This window comes from Haematobia irritans, chromosome 3, assembly GCF_050003625.1.
Source record: "Haematobia irritans isolate KBUSLIRL chromosome 3, ASM5000362v1, whole genome shotgun sequence".
Classification (NCBI taxonomy): domain Eukaryota; kingdom Metazoa; phylum Arthropoda; class Insecta; order Diptera; family Muscidae; genus Haematobia; species Haematobia irritans.
In genome coordinates, this window is record NC_134399.1 from 128,446,734 (window position 1) to 128,467,125 (window position 20,392).

Here is a 20,392-nt window from a genome sequence, read left to right on the forward strand (position 1 = left end):
TATGGGGGCTATGCCAAAACATGGTCCGATACTCACCGTTTTTGACACACCTCTTTATGGTTCCAAAATACCTCTATATTTCCAATTTCAGGCAAATTTAAACTTGACATAAGTAGTTGTTATTGATGTAGGTCGGATGGTATTGCAAATGGACCATATTGGACAACTTTTACTTATAGCCCCCCTTATAAACCGACCCCCAAAGATTTGGCTTGCGGAGCCTCTTAGAGAAGCAAATTTCATCCGATCGTGATGAAATTTGGCACGTGGTGTTAGAATATGGGCTCTAACAACCATGTAAAAATTGGTCAATATCCGTCCATAACCCTCTAATGCCCAATCCCGCCTTCAGGCGGTCTTCATTTAATAAGGAGCTTTTAGTAAAACACACAAAAAACGGGTAAAATAAAGAGAAAACATAGTTTAAACTGTTCAAAAGGCTTTGCAGCATATACTGAATTTTACCGTATAAATTTTTCTTGTTCAGTTTTCTTACTTTTGTGTCGTTAACATTGAAAATTTAATCAGGTGACAAAAAAAAATTGGGGCATTAGAGGGATAATTATATATAGCCCCCATATAAACCGATCCCCAGATTTGAACTCCGGAGGCTCTTGGAAGAGCAAAATCCATCCGATCCGGTTGAATTTTGGAACGTGGTGTTAGCATGAGCTCCTTAACGACCACGCAAAAATTTATCCATATCGGCCCGTAATTATATATAGCCCCCATATAAACCGATCCCCAGATTTGAACTCCGGAGGATCTTGGAAGAGCAAAATTCATACGATCCGGTTGAAATTTGGTACATTGCGCTAGTATATGACCGCTAACAACCATGCCAAAAGTTACCCATATCGGTCTATAGTTATATATATGGACCAAAAATTGGTCCATATCGCCAAAAATAATCTACCAAAATTTTACTTCTATAGATAATTTTGTCAAGATTTAATTTCTATAGAAAATTTTGTCTAAATTTTAATTAAAAGAAAATTTTGTCAACATTTTATTTCTATAGAAATTTTGTCTTAGTTTTATTTCTATAGAAAATTTTGTCTTAGTTTTATTTCTATAGAATATTTTGCCAAAATTTTATTTCTATAGAAAATGTTGTCAAAATTTTATTTCTATAGAAAATTTTGTTGACAGAAAATTTTGTCAACATTTTATTTCTATGGAAAATTTTGTCAAAATTTTATTTCTATAGAAAATTTTGTCAACATTTTATTTCTATAGAACATTTTGTCAAAATTTTATTTCTATAGGAAATTTTATCAACATTTTACTTATATAGAAAAGTTTGTCAAAATTTTATTTCTATAGAAAATTTTGCCGACATTTTATTTCTATAGAACATTTTATCAAAATTTTATGTCTATATTTATTTCTGTATTAGTTATTAAAATTTTATTTCTATAACTAATTTTGTCAAAATTTTATTTCTAAAGACCATTTTGTCAAAATTTTATTTCTGTAGAAAATTTCGTCAAAACTTTATTTCAATAGAAAATTTCGTCAAAATTGTATTTCTGTAGAAAATTTTGTCAAACTGAATTATATACGTATTTAATTGGCCTTTTTGGTTTAATATATACCCGGTATGGACTAACTTACAATTTAGTAGACGATGTTAAGAAGTTTTAAGATACCTTGCCATCGGCAAGTGTCAACCCAAGTAATTCGATTGTGGATGACAGTCTTTAGTAGAAGTTTCTATGCAATCCATAGTGGAGGGTACATAAGATTCGGCTTGGCCGAACTTACGGCTGCATATACTTGTTTTTTTTTTTTTTTTTTGTGAAATTTTCCTTCTTTGTGGGTTCACCGATTTTTTGAGTGCACCTCAAACATGTTTCAAGAGGATGATGGTATTTTTGTATGGTGACCATGTACGATGTTTGTAACAAAAATGTTGTTTTTGCTTCCCAAAATCATGAACATATTTTTTGTAAACCATACAAAAATAACATTTTGCTCTCGAAACATGTGTGAGATGATGATACTACTTCTCTGGGTGTACTCTTGTAGTTAAGTCAGCGCACATGGTTTTAAGCTGAAATCAGTGCAAAAATGGCAATCGAAATATACGTACGAAACGTTTCATTAATTAACAGAAAATTCGTTATAACAACTAAAAATTTCTTTATATCAATAAATATAAAGAACGAACTACAACAGCTACCGCTGGACTAAAATATAATTCTGATGATATTTTTAAGTGTATCAAAGCATTCCTACACGGACGAAAAAGACTGTTTTTCATATGTTTGGGTGTAAAAATTATATGTTTGGAACCCAAAATTTTTAACACAATATTTTTAAGAGCAAGCATACAATGTTCATAAACTAGCATAACATGTTTGGGACATATTTGTTAATATGTTAGAACATATTACGTTTGTACATATAATATGTTTGTATTCAAACATATATTAATTTAGAAATAGCCTATAAACATATATATATGCTCAGAAAGAGAGACCTAGAGAGTATATTGCGCTTAAAGAAACCAGATATTGCCAAAATGGAAATATTATTTTCATGCTAGCCCGATATCAATGCACGCTGGATTTTTCGTCCAAATTAATTATTTTATATTTTTCATAAGAATTTATTGGACATGAAGATTAAGCCATTGATATTATTAAATTATGGAAAAAATATCAGATACTAATGTACATAAGCCTGACTATTAATATGTGCCATCGTTGGCTAATTCGAATTTCCATAGCCACTAGTATAGATCTAGCAGAGGGAGATGATTCTTTTTAAATCCTATATCCTAACTTCTTATAGAAATCATATACAATAAGTTTTTTTCCCGAATATTGGAAAAAAATAAAGATTGTACTTGAAAATCAACCAAATCAAATCAAAAATCTGTCAATTAGGCATTGGCAACAAGTAGATTTTTCGATTTTTAACGTTACTAAGTAAATTTAGGAATTTCTAGTTTCCTACTGCTTTAAAAGATTTTTGAAGATTATCTGAAGTAGATTTCAAGAAACTTTTTTCTCAGTTTACATTTTATAGGTTATGATTACTTAATATATAATCATATAATACTCGTAATTGTTACTTATCTTCATAACTAAGATAACTAGAGATTAAGTTAAACACACCAGAATATATTAATATTTCTTAATAATTATTTGTACATCAAGAATATTTGGAATATTCACCATGATTAACATATTAGGATCAGATTGTATTGATCCATATATTTTTGTTTTAACAACTGCCCTTAGATCTTATGCCAAATATTTTTAGCTTTTGTGTTCGTAAATCAGTTTCTGCGAATTCCCTGCAATCACATTAAACACCATCACTGCCTAAACCCTGCTAAATTTGTTTGTAACATCACCAACCCCTTCCCAACTGCTGACTATTTTTATTTATAATTTTTTATTATTGTTGGCTTCATGGTAATATTCCCTGCCCAAATAGTTTTTGGCTGAAGTCCACCACTTTCACAATATCAATGCCTCTCATAAAAAAAATAAATAGAATTTTTTTTGTTATAAGCAAAATATGAAAAAAATCAGAATCATATAATTTCAATTTCACAATATTTATTCAGTTTTGCTAATATCGAAATTGAAAAGACGTTCTTTATGTTTCCTATTCTCCCCGCCCAATTTAATATGTTATAATGACCATCTCACAAGTGCTAATTAGAAGTTTTTTTTTATTTCGTTTAGTAAACTAAAACAAAAAAAAAATCAAATCGAATTGAATTGAATTTCAAATTAGAATCCATTTGTTTTTATTTATTTTTGCAATACTATAAAATATCAGAAACTTGAATATTTATTTGCTTGCTTTGCCTTGAAAGTTTTTAGAAAAAGCCGATTTAATTTTTCGTTTAATGTTTTATTTTATTCTTATGTAAGCTTTCTACTTTAATTTTCAAGCTTTATTTAGAAAACACCATTGTATGTTTTATGAAATAGTAGATTGTGTGATTATTGTAGAAAATTACTAAGCTTTCTGAACTCATTCTTTCTATGTGCTTTAGAATTTTAGATACTCGATTGGTGGTGTAACAAATAATCTAAGAACACAGACGCATATATTAGAAATATATTACAATTATATATTTTTATTTTATCGAAGCCGAATGGTAAATCCTAATAGCGGAAAAGTAAATAAGTACCTAATACAAAAAGTGTAAATACCCACCATGTCCAAATATCAACAAATGAAAACCCTAAAATTGTTCGCTAAACCTCCCTGAACACTCCATAAAAATGTCAGCTTTAATAAATTAAGTTGGCTCGCCAGTAGAGTTGCCAAAAAGGGCAATACTGCTGGCAAGAACTTAGATGACAGTGATGGCAAATATTAAAAGCGGTACTAAGTACGAGTATTAGAAAGGGATGGAAAATAAAGTACTTAAGGGTAACTTTGAGCAAGAATTGGGACGATAGCGGAGTTGGGACTATTTTTAAGGCTTAAAGTGAAAATGACGATTTTGAGATGGTATCACTTGATGTGTAGAAGGTTTTAATTTGCATAAGTTTGGGTATTTTTATTGAACTCATAGTGTATACCAAAAAATTCATTAACGAGTCGTTCAGACTATAAGTTTATCCGGACGAAAACGACCGTGTCCAACTTTGTGAGGCATATCCCAGATATTGGCTACACTATAAATTACGTTTGAAGACATAATCAATACTGCAGCTTTTTCATGTAATCGATAACATATTTAGCGATATTTTTGTTATTGCCGACAAGCACATACATTTCGTCTGAAAGGTTAATTAGCTATATTCATCTGTCAGTCTATATACCCTTGTCGATTTTACTCTGTCTGTATGTCTAGTATAGCGAACAGTTCGCAATTTAAGTTCTAAGTTCCTTATATCTGGCACTAGTCTTGTGTCGTTCCGGAACGAACTAGTTCCAATGTTCCGTCACTTTCGTTTCGATAGTTCCTCAGTTCCTTTTCTCAGTTAATATTTTATTCCAATTTGGTCTGCAGTTTGACACCATCATATACAACGACACTCTTTAAGAGATGGTTAGAGAGGAAACAAACCAGAACATTTTTGAATTCCATAAAGGGCGATATGGTCAAAATTTGGTCAAGGGAAAACGCGTGTAAATCGGTGAAATCGTTTATTTAAAAAATCAAATTAAATTTCTTTTTCAAGTTCAATTAGTATAAAATTCAGGAAGAATATTCAGTTAGGCTTTCGCTTTTCAAAATCCGAATTGCCGGGCCTCACGCTTGACACCTGCCATCAGATTTTGTACAGCCACCTTGTCCACCTCCTTCGCCGCAGAAAGCCAGTTTGCCTTGAACTGCTGCTCGTCCTTAGCAGTTTTTTGGTCTTCTTTAGGTTCCGCTTGACAATAGCCCAGTATTTTTACCATAATGGCAAGATGCCAAATCCGGCCGAAACAGTACGGAACAACGGTGTTTCTTCAGGAAAGGCAGCAGACGTTTATTCAAACACTCTTTCACGTAAATTTCTTGGTTGACAGTCCCGGAAGCTATGAAAATGCTGCTTTTCAAGCCACAGGTACAGATAGCTTGCCAAACCAGATATTTCTTTGCGAACTTTGACAGTTTTATGTGCTTGAAAATATCTGCTACCTTTCCCCTTCCTTTTGCCGTATAAAACTCCTGTCCCGGAAGCTGCTTGTAGTCGGCTTTGACGTAGGTTTCGTCGTCCATTACCACGCAGTAAAACTTCGTCAGCCTCGTCGTGTACAGCCTCCGGGATCGCGCTTTGGCCGTCGTATTTTGTTTATCATCGCGATTTGGAGTCACTACCTTCTTGTAAGTCGATAGTCCGGCTCGTTTTTTGGCTCGATGCACGGTTGTAGACGATACACCCAGCTTATTTGCAGCATCTCGGAGAGAGAGGTTAGGGTTTCGCTTGAAACTACCGGCAACTCTCTTTGTCGTCTCAGCGGCTTCCGGTTTTCGATTCTCCCCGATCCAGACTTCCTGGCTGTCGACAAACGTTCCCCAAACACTTTAATTACATTTGTAAGGGTTGATTTGGCAACTTTTAGCGATTTTGCCAGCTTTGCGTGCGAGTAGCTCGGATTTTCGTGATGCGCGAGCAAAATTTTGATAAGCTGCTCTTCTTGCTTGGACGGCATTTTGACAACTGAAGAGTGAATTCCAAAATCAAAATAGGAGCAACATTCTACACACACACCTTCAAAATGAGGGGTGTTCAGGTTTTTTTAAATGCAAAAATGAAAGAAAAACGTCAAGTTTATATTGACCAAATTTTGGCCGTATCACCCTTTAGATGCTAATAATACTGACGATTTAAGCTGCATTTATTAAACCAAACCTTTGCGTATTGGACAACTTTAGTGTTGCAATCTGTCAACTGACAGCTCTTGTGTAAAACTTGACGTTTTGACACACGAGCGCTATTTGTGTTGTTTACAGCAACTTCAAAGATTTATCTCGCCCAAAATATGGAATTAATTTATCAACAATTTCGCCCCATTAGTTTTTAAAACTTTCAACCTCCATTAAGGACCGAACCTTTTTTGGTAGTGATGGCAAATATCAACAGCTGTTCGAAGTATTAGAATGGGATGGAAAATAAAGTACTTAGGAGTAACTTTAGACAGGAAACTAAATTGGAAGAGCCACATCAAAGACATGACTGAGAAAGCCTACTGATCTTGGGCACTATACAAAAGAGCGGTAGGCCCTAAATGGGCCCTTAATCTAAAGGTTATGCACTGGACATATAAAAGCGTAATATGAAAATTTTCCAACGGGTTCAACGGACATTTTTTCTTGCCATAACTGGGGCAATGAATTAACATGTTCCGATCAAAAGCGAAGCTGCTATGACTGCGTTGTGATTGAAAATGTTGGGAGAATGGACGAAGACACGGAAAAGGACAACCATCAAAGTATATTAGGGGAGAAGGTTGGTGTAATGGCGGATGCCGCAACAATCCATGATCGTATACCTGAGGTGACCATAGCTGCCGAGTGTGACATTCTGACGCTAGTAAGGTAATAGGACCCCAGAACAAATACCAGAGGAAAATAACTGATATACTGATGGATCGAAGATGGGTGATAGGACGGGATTGGGTGTATATGTGGAGGACACAGGCGCCGAGGTCCGATTACCGGATCACAGCACAATCCTGCTGGCAAAAGTGCGTGTCCAAACGGAATGTGTTATTTGGCTCTAAGATAAAACGAGGCCATAAAACGTGGGCAACGAAGGCAATAGCGGCCATTACGGTTCGATCGCGAACCTTATTGGAATGTAAAATACTCGTAATATGCAAGGATCCGCATCATATGGGCGCCGGGAAATGCCTGAATAAGATGAAACATAAAGGAAAATAAACTGGCGATAAGAGATTGGACACAAAGGGAAGTGAACTTAGGGAACGCAAAGCCATTAGGGGAAACGAGGGCCGGGTTGGATGAACGGGTAGGGGAGGCACATACAGCGATGTGGACCAATGCAACGGTCGAAAGGGCAACCCAGAGAAAAAAGTCTGGAGAACTACTAAAGAGAATAGTGAACCTGACATAATGGGCTTTGCAGCGTTTCCGTTGAGAATTTCTAAAAAGCGGCATAAAAAGTTTCATTCGCCATTGAATGTGGCAATCTTTTGCATAAACAAGTTAAAAATAATAAGTTTTTGCTATAGCATTCTGAAATATTTTTTTCAATTAGTTGATCTCCATTTCATTGAGATCAATTCATTGAAATTAAATTTTTAGGATATTGACCTTTTTTGTTTTATATATAGAAAAATTTATTGGCATACTTTTCACCAGCATGTTAGGTTAGGTTAGGCTATGTGGCAGCCCGATGTATCAGGCTCACTTAGACTATTCAGTCCATTGTGATACCACAGTGGTGAACTTCTCTCTTATCACTGAGTGCTGCCCGATTCCATGTTAAGCTCAATGACAAGGGACCTCCTTTTTATAGCCGAGTCCGAACGGCGTTACACATTGCAGTGAAACCACTTAGAGAAGCTTTGTAACCCTCAGAAATGTCACCAGCATTACTGAGGTGGGATAATCCACCGCTGAAAAACTTTGATAATTTTCTTCTTAACGACCATACCAATCGATCAAAATATATTTTTTTTAATACATCACTATCTGTAGTACTAAGTTCACACTATAGGCGAGTATTAAGTTAGAGTTTAGCCGCAAAGTCGCCAATTTTTCACGATTGCTTTTCTCTAATAATCCACTATTCATAATATAAACTTTGTGAACAGTTACTTTGGAATATTCCCCATCAAGTTTTACCAAAATTTGCATCAAAGAGGTATTGTTTTCGATTTTAGCGGTTAAACTCGAACCTAATCTCGAAATCTCGATTGATTTCAGTAGTTCTTCAATGGGTGAAATATCAGCTGTCTCGTAGTGCCATGTACAACTGTGGTTTTCGTATTAAAACCTCAATTGTTGAAACCCTGTGTTTATTTCCATGTAGATGTATGAGTGTATTCGTATACACATCACGGTTGCCACAGTCGGTAGAATTCTACCAAAAATTTTAGATTTTTTACTGTTTGGTAGATTGGTGCTTTGGTAGATTTTGCAAAATATTCCTCTCCAACTAAGACGTACTTTATTTTTGTGTTTTTTTCTATTGACAAAATTTTCTATAGAAATAAAATTTGGACAAATTTTTCTATAGAAATAAAATTTTGACAAAATTTTCTATAGAAATAAAATTTTGACAAAATTTTCTATAGAAATAAAATAATGACAAAATTTTCTATAGAAATAAAATTTTGACAAAATTTTCTGTAGAAATAAATTTACAGAAATAAAATTTTTACAAAATTTTCTATAAAAATAAAATTTTGACAAAATTTTCTATAGAAATAAAAGTTTGACCATATTTTCAATAGAAATACAACTTTGACCAAATTTTCTATAGAAACCAAATTTTGACAAAATTTTCTATAGAAATAAAATGTTGACAAAATTTTCTATAGAAATAAATTTTTGACAAAATTTTCTACAGAAATACAATTTTGACAAAATTTTCTATAGAAATACATTTTTGACAAAATTTTCTATAAAAATATATTTAAAGAAATAAAATTTTGACAAAATTTTCTACAGAAATAAATTTTTGACAAAATTTTCTACAGAAATAAATTTTTGACAAAATTTTATATAGAAATAAAATTTTGACAAAATTTTCTATAGAAATAAAATTTTGACAAAATTTTCTATAAACATAAAATATTGACAAAATATTCTATAAAAATAAAATTTTCACAAATTTTTCTATAGAAATAAAATTTTTACAAAATTTTATATAGAAATAAAATTTTGACAAAATTTTCTATAAAAATAAAATATTGACAAAATATTCTATAGAAATAAATTTTTCACAAATTTTTTCTATAGAAATAAAATTTTGACAAAATTTTTATATAGAAATAAATTTTAGACAAAAGTTTCTACAGAAATAAAATTTTGACAAAATTTTCTATATAAATACAATTTTGACAAAATTTTCTATAGAAATAAATTTTTCACAAAACTTTCTGTAGAAATAACATTTTGACAACATTTTTATATAGAAATAAAACTTTGACAAAATTTTCTATAGAAATAAAATTTTGACAAAATTTTCTACAGATATAAAATTTTGACAAAATTTTCTATAGAAATAAAATTTTGACAAAATTTTCTATAGAAATAAAATATTGACAATATTTTCTATAGAAATAAATTTTTAACAAAATTTTCTATAGAAATAAAATTTTGACAAAATTTTATATAGAAATAAAATTTTGACAAAATTGTCTATAGAAATAAAATTTTGATAAAATATTCTATAGAAATAAATTTTTCACAAATTTTTCTATAGAAATAAATTTTAGACAAAAGTTTCTACAGAAATAAAATTTTGACAAAATTTTCTATATAAATACAATTTTGACAAAATTTTCTATAGAAATAAAATTTTGACAAAATTTTCTATAGAAATAAAATTTTTAAAAAATTTTATATAGAAATAAAATTTTGACAAAATTTTCTATAAAAATAAAATATTGACAAAATATTCTATAGAAATAAATTTTTCACAAATTTTTTCTATAGAAATAAAATTTTGACAAAATTTGTATATAGAAATAAATTTTAGACAAAAGTTTCTACAGAAATAAAATTTTGACAAAATTTTCTATATAAATACAATTTTGACAAAATTTTCTATAGAAATAAATTTTTCACAAAATTTTCTGTAGAAATAAAATTTTCACAACATTTTTATATAGAAATAAAACTTTGACGAAATTTTGTATACAAATACAATTTTGACAAAATTTTCTACAGAAATAAAATTTTGACAAAATTTTCTATAGAAATAAAATTTTGACAAAATTTTCTATAGAAATAAAATATTGACAATATTTTCTATAGAAATAAATTTTTAACAAAATTTTCTATAGAAATAAAATTTTTACAAAATTTTATATAGAAATAAAATTTTGACAAAATTTTCTGTAGAAATAAATTTACAGAAATAAAATTTTTACAAAATTTTCTATAAAAATAAAATTTTGACAAAATTTTCTATAGAAATAAAAGTTTGACCATATTTTCAATAGAAATACAACTTTGACCAAATTTTCTATAGAAACCAAATTTTGACAAAATTTTCTATAGAAATAAAATGTTGACAAAATTTTCTATAGAAATAAATTTTTGACAAAATTTTCTACAGAAATACAATTTTGACAAAATTTTCTATAGAAATACATTTTTGACAAAATTTTCTATAAAAATATATTTAAAGAAATAAAATTTTGACAAAATTTTCTACAGAAATAAATTTTTGACAAAATTTTCTACAGAAATAAATTTTTGACAAAATTTTATATAGAAATAAAATTTTGACAAAATTTTCTATAGAAATAAAATTTTGACAAAATTTTCTATAAACATAAAATATTGACAAAATATTCTATAAAAATAAAATTTTCACAAATTTTTCTATAGAAATAAAATTTTTACAAAATTTTATATAGAAATAAAATTTTGACAAAATTTTCTATAAAAATAAAATATTGACAAAATATTCTATAGAAATAAATTTTTCACAAATTTTTTCTATAGAAATAAAATTTTGACAAAATTTTTATATAGAAATAAATTTTAGACAAAAGTTTCTACAGAAATAAAATTTTGACAAAATTTTCTATATAAATACAATTTTGACAAAATTTTCTATAGAAATAAATTTTTCACAAAACTTTCTGTAGAAATAACATTTTGACAACATTTTTATATAGAAATAAAACTTTGACAAAATTTTCTATAGAAATAAAATTTTGACAAAATTTTCTACAGATATAAAATTTTGACAAAATTTTCTATAGAAATAAAATTTTGACAAAATTTTCTATAGAAATAAAATATTGACAATATTTTCTATAGAAATAAATTTTTAACAAAATTTTCTATAGAAATAAAATTTTGACAAAATTTTATATAGAAATAAAATTTTGACAAAATTGTCTATAGAAATAAAATTTTGATAAAATATTCTATAGAAATAAATTTTTCACAAATTTTTCTATAGAAATAAATTTTAGACAAAAGTTTCTACAGAAATAAAATTTTGACAAAATTTTCTATATAAATACAATTTTGACAAAATTTTCTATAGAAATAAAATTTTGACAAAATTTTCTATAGAAATAAAATTTTTAAAAAATTTTATATAGAAATAAAATTTTGACAAAATTTTCTATAAAAATAAAATATTGACAAAATATTCTATAGAAATAAATTTTTCACAAATTTTTTCTATAGAAATAAAATTTTGACAAAATTTGTATATAGAAATAAATTTTAGACAAAAGTTTCTACAGAAATAAAATTTTGACAAAATTTTCTATATAAATACAATTTTGACAAAATTTTCTATAGAAATAAATTTTTCACAAAATTTTCTGTAGAAATAAAATTTTGACAACATTTTTATATAGAAATAAAACTTTGACGAAATTTTGTATACAAATACAATTTTGACAAAATTTTCTACAGAAATAAAATTTTGACAAAATTTTCTATAGAAATAAAATTTTGACAAAATTTTCTATAGAAATAAAATATTGACAATATTTTCTATAGAAATAAATTTTTAACAAAATTTTCTATAGAAATAAAATTTTTACAAAATTTTATATAGAAATAAAATTTTGACAAAATTTTCTATAAAAATAAAATATTGACAAAATATTCTATAGAAATAAATTTTTCACAAATTTTTCTATAGAAATAAAATTTTGACAAAATTTTTATATAGAAATAAATTTTAGACAAAAGTTTCTACAGAAATAAAATTTTGACAAAATTTTCTATATAAATACAATTTTGACAAAATTTTCTATAGAAATAAAATTTTCACAAAATTTTCTATAGAAATAAAATTTTGACAACATTTTTATATAGAAATAAAACTTTGACAAAATTTTCTATAGAAATAAAATTTTGACAAAATTTTCTATAGAAATAAAATTTTGATAAAATTTTCTATAGAAATAAAATTTTGACAAAATCTTCTATGGAAATAAAATTTTGACAAAATTTTCTATAGCAAAAAATTTATAGAAATACATTTTTCACAAAATTTTCTACAGAAATAAAATTTTGACAAAATTTTTTTATAGAAATAAATTTTTGACAAAAGTTTCTACAGAAATAAAATTTTGTATACAAATACAATTTTGACAAAATTTTCTACAGAAATAAAATTTTGACAAAATTTTCTATAGAAATAAAATTTTGACAAAATTTTCTATAGAAATAAAATATTGACAATATTTTCTAAAGAAATAAATTTTTCACAAAATTTTCTATAGAAATAAAATGTTGACAACATTTTTATATAGAAATAAAACTTTGACAAAATTTTCTATAGAAATAAAATTTTGACAAAATTTTTTATAGAAAAAAATTTATTTTATTTCAGCTTAAAACCATGCATTGACTAAACTGCAAGTGTAGCTTAACCAACAGAAGAAAAGTATGCTAGTCAAATTTATTTGGCTAAAGCCCTATAGACTGCAAGATGGTTGGATGTACAGCTGTTTCGGAATTACACATTCCTCATCAGCATCCTCTATTTGTAGCAAAACTATCAACCAATTATCAGAATAAATTCGGGTAATTCACTCAACCCAAAGTGAACTACGTCTGAACCTTCTGAAAATAGGTTTGGTAGTCGGCTACTGCCCAAACAAATTTGCAAGCATATCTCTTTTTCTTTGCCAAACTCAAATCATCGATTTGAATGTAGTTGGTTGGGTTTGTTTTTGAGCGTGCTTCCTCTATCTTCATTCGTTTTGTTTGTTATTGTTGGTTTCCTTTCAATCATTATTGTTGGTTTTGATTTTAGCTTAAAACCATGCATTGACTAAACTACAAGTGTAGCTTAACCAACAGAGGAAATAAATGTTGACAAAATTTTCTATAGAAATAAATTTTTCACAATATTTTCTATAGAAATAAATTTTTCAAAAAATTTTCTATAGAAATAAATTTTTGACAAAATTATCTACAGAAATAAAATTTTGACAAAATTTTCTATTGAAATACAATTTTAACAAAATTTTCTATAGAAATACAATTTTGACAAAATTTTCTATAGAAATCTAATTTTGACAAAATTTTCTATAGAAATCAAATTTTGACCAAATTTTCTAAAGAAATCAAATTTTGACAAAATTTTCTATAGAAATCTAATTTTGACAAAATTTTCTATAGAAATCTAATTTTGACAAAATTTTCTATAGAAATCAAATTTTGACAAAATTTTCTATAGAAATCAAATTTTGACAAAATTTTCTATAAAAATCAAATTTTGACAAAATTTTCTATATAAATGAAATTTTGACAAAATGTTCTATATAAGTGAAATTTTGAGAAAATTTTCTGTAGAAATCAAATTTTGACAAAATTTTCTACAGACATACAATTTTGACCAAATTTTCGATAGAAATAAGATTTTGAGAAAATTTTCTATAAAAACAAAATTTTGCCAAAATTTATAAACATTTGGCAAAATTTCTATAGACAATATGATTTTGAAAATATTTTCTATAGAAATAAAATTTTGACAAAATTTTCTATAGAAATAAAATTTTGACAAAATTTTCTATAAAAACAAAATTTTGGCAAAATTTCCTATAGAAATCAAATTTTGACAAAATTTTCTATAGAAATAAAATTTTGGCAAAATTTCTATAGACAATAAGATTTTAAAAAAAATTTTCTATAGAAATAAAATGTTGGCAAAATTTCTATAGACAATAAGATTTTGACAAAATTTTCTATAGAAATAAAATTTTGACAAAATTGTCTATAGAAATACATTTTTTACAAAATTTTCTATAGAAATAAAATTTAGCAAAATAATATTTTTATGTTTGGTAGTTTTTTTGGTGAATTTTGGCAATTTTTTTTTTTAGCTCAAGTGCCAACCATGATACACTTATGGTTTTCACATATAGGAGAAGTCTTTTTGTTTGCTAAAACCCAAATGGAACGCAATTGTTTGCTTCAATCTTAACGTAAATCGAAAGAAAACAACAGCTCAATGTTTTTTTTATGTCAAAATAATAATATTGTGCAAATTAAAAATAATTCCCGGAGTTCAATTTTTTGCTAACAAAAAACTTAAATTCGCAAATAAACAAAATCTCATTTTTCTCAAATACTTGAGATTTGTAAGGCTAGCAAGCCAGATTTCATAGATATTCTGAACCTAGTAGGCTTGTTATTGATCACAATACAAACAAGTGTTTAGTTTTTCAGTTGTTAAATTTCAAAATAAACAAAATCTCACTTGTTTTGAAGACTTGAGCTATTGGAATGAATGGAATGTAAGTCTTTTTTTATACTAAAAATCGGGATTTCGAGCCCAGTGTGAATTTAGTATAATTGTATAGCTATACAAATAAAAAAATTCCAATAGTTACTCTTTAGTTAAAAAAAAAAAAAAAACAGATGTTAAATCCGCATAAAAACTAGATCTCATTTAATTGATTAAATGAGCACTTGAGATTTGTAAAGAAATTTTGGTGCTAAAATTCAAGTTTTCGTGGCTAGTATGAATATAATATAATTGTTATCGATCGTATATTACAACCAAAAAATCCTATTTTTCAGTTTGTAAACAAACAAAAAGTTGTTAAATCCCAAAATAAACGATATTTTGCTTATATGAACACTTGAGATTTGAAAATTTATGGTGCTATAAAAACCGAGATTTCGTACCTAGGATAAACATAGTATAATTATTATCGATTATATATACAATTCGATCCTTAGTTTCGGACATTATTTCAAGCACACCACTACTAGTAAACCATTCCCCACTATTCACTACCTCTCTCTCTGTGTGATTTATTCTATATTTACTATTACTCTCTTATAATGCTTACTAAGATGAATGTGGCTTAATTTTAATCTCAACGTTAAAGGCTTTAATTGTTGTTAACATTTAAGTTCAAATTTCTTGCATGTCGTTTCATTTACTATATTCGAAAAAATATTAAATAATCTAGCACAATAATAATATAGTCGATTTGTATGACTTAAAAAAAAAAAAAGAAAACTAACCAAAAAAGTATCTTTCTATATAAAAATAATGAAAATAATGTTATATATAAGTTTCTGATCACATATATTTAATGAAAATACTATTTGAAATAATTTTATTTGAACATGTATTTTGATGTTACATTTTCAGTTTTTCGTTCGTTTGGATCATATACGAAAGTGTTTTACCCAAAAAGGAGGCATATTCGTTTTAGAGGAATATAGTAAGTATTGTAGATTAGGAATAAAAAAAAAAACAATAATATTGAAAATGTTATATGCAAATAATTCATTATTCCAATTAACATTTTAATTAAATAAAAAAGTATTGAAATAATTAAAAATCTATTGAAAGTGCCGGAGAAATCAATTAATTATTTAATTAAGTCTATTTCTTATTAATAAATAGTTGTGTGATTGATACTTTTCATTTTGGTGATTATAAATGTAGGTTGTATAATAATTTTAATTAAATTTATATAAACATTTTGTGATTCGTTTGTAGTAAACATCTAATATCATTAATATTTCTATCATCTTCAGGGCGGTACTAGGTTCGGTTTTCGTGGACGGAAAAATATTTCCAAAAACCATCTTAAACAAGTATATACGGCCGTAAGTTCGGCCAGACCGAATCTTATGTACCCTCCACCATGGATTGCATAGAAACTTCTACGAAAGACTGTCATCCACAATCGAATTAATTGGGTTGTGGTATCTTAAAACTTCTTAACATCGTTTTCTAAATTGTGAGTTAGTCCATACGTGGTATATATTAGACCAAAAAGTTATGTATAGTTAAGTCTACAAATAATTACGAATCGATATGGACTTTTTGCACGGTACGTAGAGAGCCAGAATTGAAATATGGGGGTCGCTTATATGAGGGCTATATACAATTATGAACTTGATATGGACCAATTTTTGTGTGATTGGAAATCGCTTTATCTGAGGGATATATATAACTATAGACCGATATGGCATGGTTGTTAAAGACCATATACTAGCACAATGTGCCAAATTTCAACTGACTCGGATGAAATTTGCTCCTCCAAGAGGCTCCAAAACCAAAGCAGATCGGATGAATTTTGCTTCTCCTAAAGGCACCGGAGGTCAAATCTGGGGATCGGTTTATATGGGAGCTATATATAATTATGGGCTGATAGGAACCAATTCCTGCATGGTTGTTGGATACCATATACTAACATCACGTACCAAATTTCAACCGAATGGGAAGAATTTTGCTCTTCCAAGGGGCTCTGGAGGTCAAATCTGGGGATCGGTTTATATGGGGGCTATATATAATTATGGACCGATGTGGACCAATTTTTGCGTGGTTGTTAGAGACCATATACTAACACTATGTACCAAATTTCAGCCGGATCGGATGAAATTTGCTTCTCTTAGAGGCCTCGCAAGCCAAATCGGGGGATCGGTTTATATGGGGGCTATATATAATTATGAACCGATGTGGACCAAATTTCAGCCGGATCGGATGAAATTTGCTTCTCTTAGAGGCCTCGCAAGCCAAATTTGGGGGTCCGTTTATATGGGGGCTATACGTAAAAGTGGACCGATATGGCCCATTTGCAATACCATCCGACCTACATCAATAACAACTACTTGTGCCAAGTTTCAAGTCGATAGCTTGTTTCGTTCGGAAGTTAGCGTGATTTCAACAGACGGACGGACGGAAATGCTCAGATCGACTCAGAATTTCACCACGACCCAGAATATATATACTTTATGGGGTCTTAGAGCAATATTTCGATGTGTTACAAACGGAATGACAAAGTTAATATACCCCCCATCCTATGGTGGAGGGTATAAAAATTCCCTGATATTAATCCGATGACCTTGGTAGCTAGCGTTTTATTCTAATAATTTTTTTTTTTTTTTTTTTTTTTCTTTATATCTTTATTTGCAATCTATTTACAATACACAAATATTAAGCAAATTGGTTGGATGAATTTACAATACATGACATGTTATGTTAAGCTCCATTAAACTTAAATCATTAGATGAAATTGTTCAAAAACAAAATTAATATCATAAAAACATAACTTTTATACCATGAAATTTGCAGACTACATACATATAATTTTGACTTAAGTTAAAAAGGGCAAGTCGAGAACACTAAGTCTTTTCAGTCTTTTTAATTCATTTGTATCATCAAGGAGAGTTATAGCTAGAATATTCGAGTGGTTACTTAGTCTATTGAGGTAATTTGTACTACTTTTTCGTATTACATCTCGAACCATTGGGACATCAAGATCTTTGTGTATATTTTTGTTGGTCATAAACCACGGTGCACTTGTAATCATCCTTAACGTTTTGGATTGATATCTTTGCAGTATCTCAACGTTTGAGTTGCTTGCTGTACCCCAAAGTTCAATTCCATATGTCCAGATTGGTTTTAACGTTGTTTTGTATAGCAATAATTTATTTTCTAATCTCAACTGTGATCTTGGACCTAGAAGCCAGTACATTCGCTTTGTTTTAATTTCAAGCTGTTGTCGTTTTGATTTTATATGCTCCTTCCACGTCAATCGTCTGTCAATATTTAGTCCTAAGTACTTTACGCAATTTGCCATTGGAATAACATCTCCATTTAGATAGACCTCCGGACAGTTACCTTTGTTAAGTGTAAATGTTACATGATTCGATTTGTCAGTATTTACTTTTATATTCCACTTTTTAAACCATGTTTCGATAATATCTATATGGTCTTGTAATATTTCTGAGGCATCTACACATGATTTATTTACGGCCAATACTGCAGTATCATCGGCATAAGTAGCTACGGTCACCTCTTCACTAGTGGGAAAATCGCTGGTAAAAATAGTATACAATATTGGTCCTAACACGCTGCCTTGAGGAACTCCAGAATTTATGCAACCAATATCAGAGTTTTCTTCATTGATACTAACATAGAAACGCCTTTCATTTAAATATGATTTCAACAATAGGTAAAAAGGTGTGGGTAGTAAGATCTTCAATTTGTATAACAGACCATTATGCCAGACTTTGTCAAATGCCTGTTTAACATCTAGAAAAATTGAAGAGCAATATTCTTTATTCTCCAAACAATCTCTAATGGTTTGAATGACTCTATGACATTGTTCAGATGTTCCGTGACCTTGTCTGAATCCGAATTGGTGATCAGGTATAATATTGAGCTCACGCAATATGGGCACCAGTCTTTTTTGTACTAGCTTTTCAAATACCTTTGATATTATAGGTAGCAAACTTATGGGTCTGTAGGAGCTTATAGAATTTTCTGGCTTTTGAGGTTTCAAAATCATGATAATTTTGGCTAACTTCCATTGAATGGGGATGTATGTCAAACGCAACGCCGCGTTGAATAGAAGAGTAAGAAAAATTATACCTTTTCTTGGCAGCGATTTCAAAATTCTTCCATCAATTAGGTCGTAACCGGGAGATTTTTCAACATTAAGTTTCTTCAACTCGTTATATACTTCATTCACAGTGAATGCTTTGATCGGACGATACATTTGACAGGGTACATCAAGAAATCCCCGAATTTTCTTATCATCAGACGCCTCACAGATAGAAAATGGTGTAAAAGTTTCCTCCAGAAGAGATTTAAACGCATCAACTTTACTTTTATCTGAACGACACCAAGTACCAGAGGCAGTTTTTATTGCAACGTTCCTTTTTTGTGGTTTCTTAAGATATTTTGTAGCTCTCCATAGATTAAATTCATTGTCTGAAGGTTCAAGGTTACGAAGAAAATAATTCTAATAAATAATAGCGTTTTATTCTAATAAATAATAAATAAATAAAATAAAATAAAAGAACTCTCTAATCAAATTAAAATATAAAGTCAGTTAAGGAAATGATTGAAAATTGTTACGTATTTAATTAAAATATTAGTTATCTCAACTAACATATTAATTAAATTAAAAAATATTTCCAAACAAAAATATAATCGAAAATTTAGTTCAGAAATAATAAGTTTTTATACAAGGACGAAAAAGACTGGTTTTCATATGTTTGGGTGTAAAAATTAGTTTTTTTAACACAATATTTTTAAGTGCAACCATATAATGTTCATAAACTAGAACAACATATTTGAAACATTATATTTTTGGAACATACAGTTTTTTAAAATATAATATGTATGGATGCAAACATGTATTAATGTAGAAATAGCCTATCAACATATATGAGTTTAGAAAGAGAGACTTAGAGAGTATGCTGCAAGTAAAAGAATGAAAGTAACCAATTAACCTTAAATAAATAACCTTAAAAATAACAGGTTGGCTGATAAGTCCCCGGTCTAACAAAGAAAAACACATTTTTTTGTCAAAATTCGTTTTTATTATTCAAAATAGTTCCCTTCAAGAGCGATACAACGATTATAACGACCTTCCAATTTTTTGATACCATTTTGGTAGTACTCCTTCGGGTTTGCCTCAAATTAGGCCTCAGTTTCGGCGATCACCTCTTCATTGCAGCCAATTTGTTCCCTGCGAGCATCCTTTTGAGGTCTGAGAACAAGAAAAAGTCGCTGGGGCCAGTTCTGGAGAATACGGTGGGTGGGGAAGAAATTCGAAGCCCAATTCATGAATTTTTTGACATCGTTCTCAATGACATGTGACGTGGTGCGTTGTCTTGGTGGAACAACACTTTTTTCTTCTTCATATGGGGCCGTTTTGCCGCGATTTCGACCTTCAAACGCTCCAATAACGCCATATAATAGTCACTGTTGATGGTTTTTCCCTTCTCAAGATAATCGATAAAAATTATTCCATACGCATC

The 20,392-nt window shown here is 28.8% G+C and overlaps 1 protein-coding gene across 1 annotated transcript in view; it reads left to right on the forward strand.

The window, feature by feature from the left end:
- The window catches only part of Rab3-GEF (Rab3 GDP-GTP exchange factor), a 233,866-nt gene that overhangs the window by 203,397 nt on the left and 10,077 nt on the right, over positions 1–20,392 (forward strand). The window contains 1 exon segment of the mRNA XM_075299906.1: positions 15,759–15,831. Within this exon segment, the coding sequence (XP_075156021.1) occupies positions 15,759–15,831 (73 nt within the window).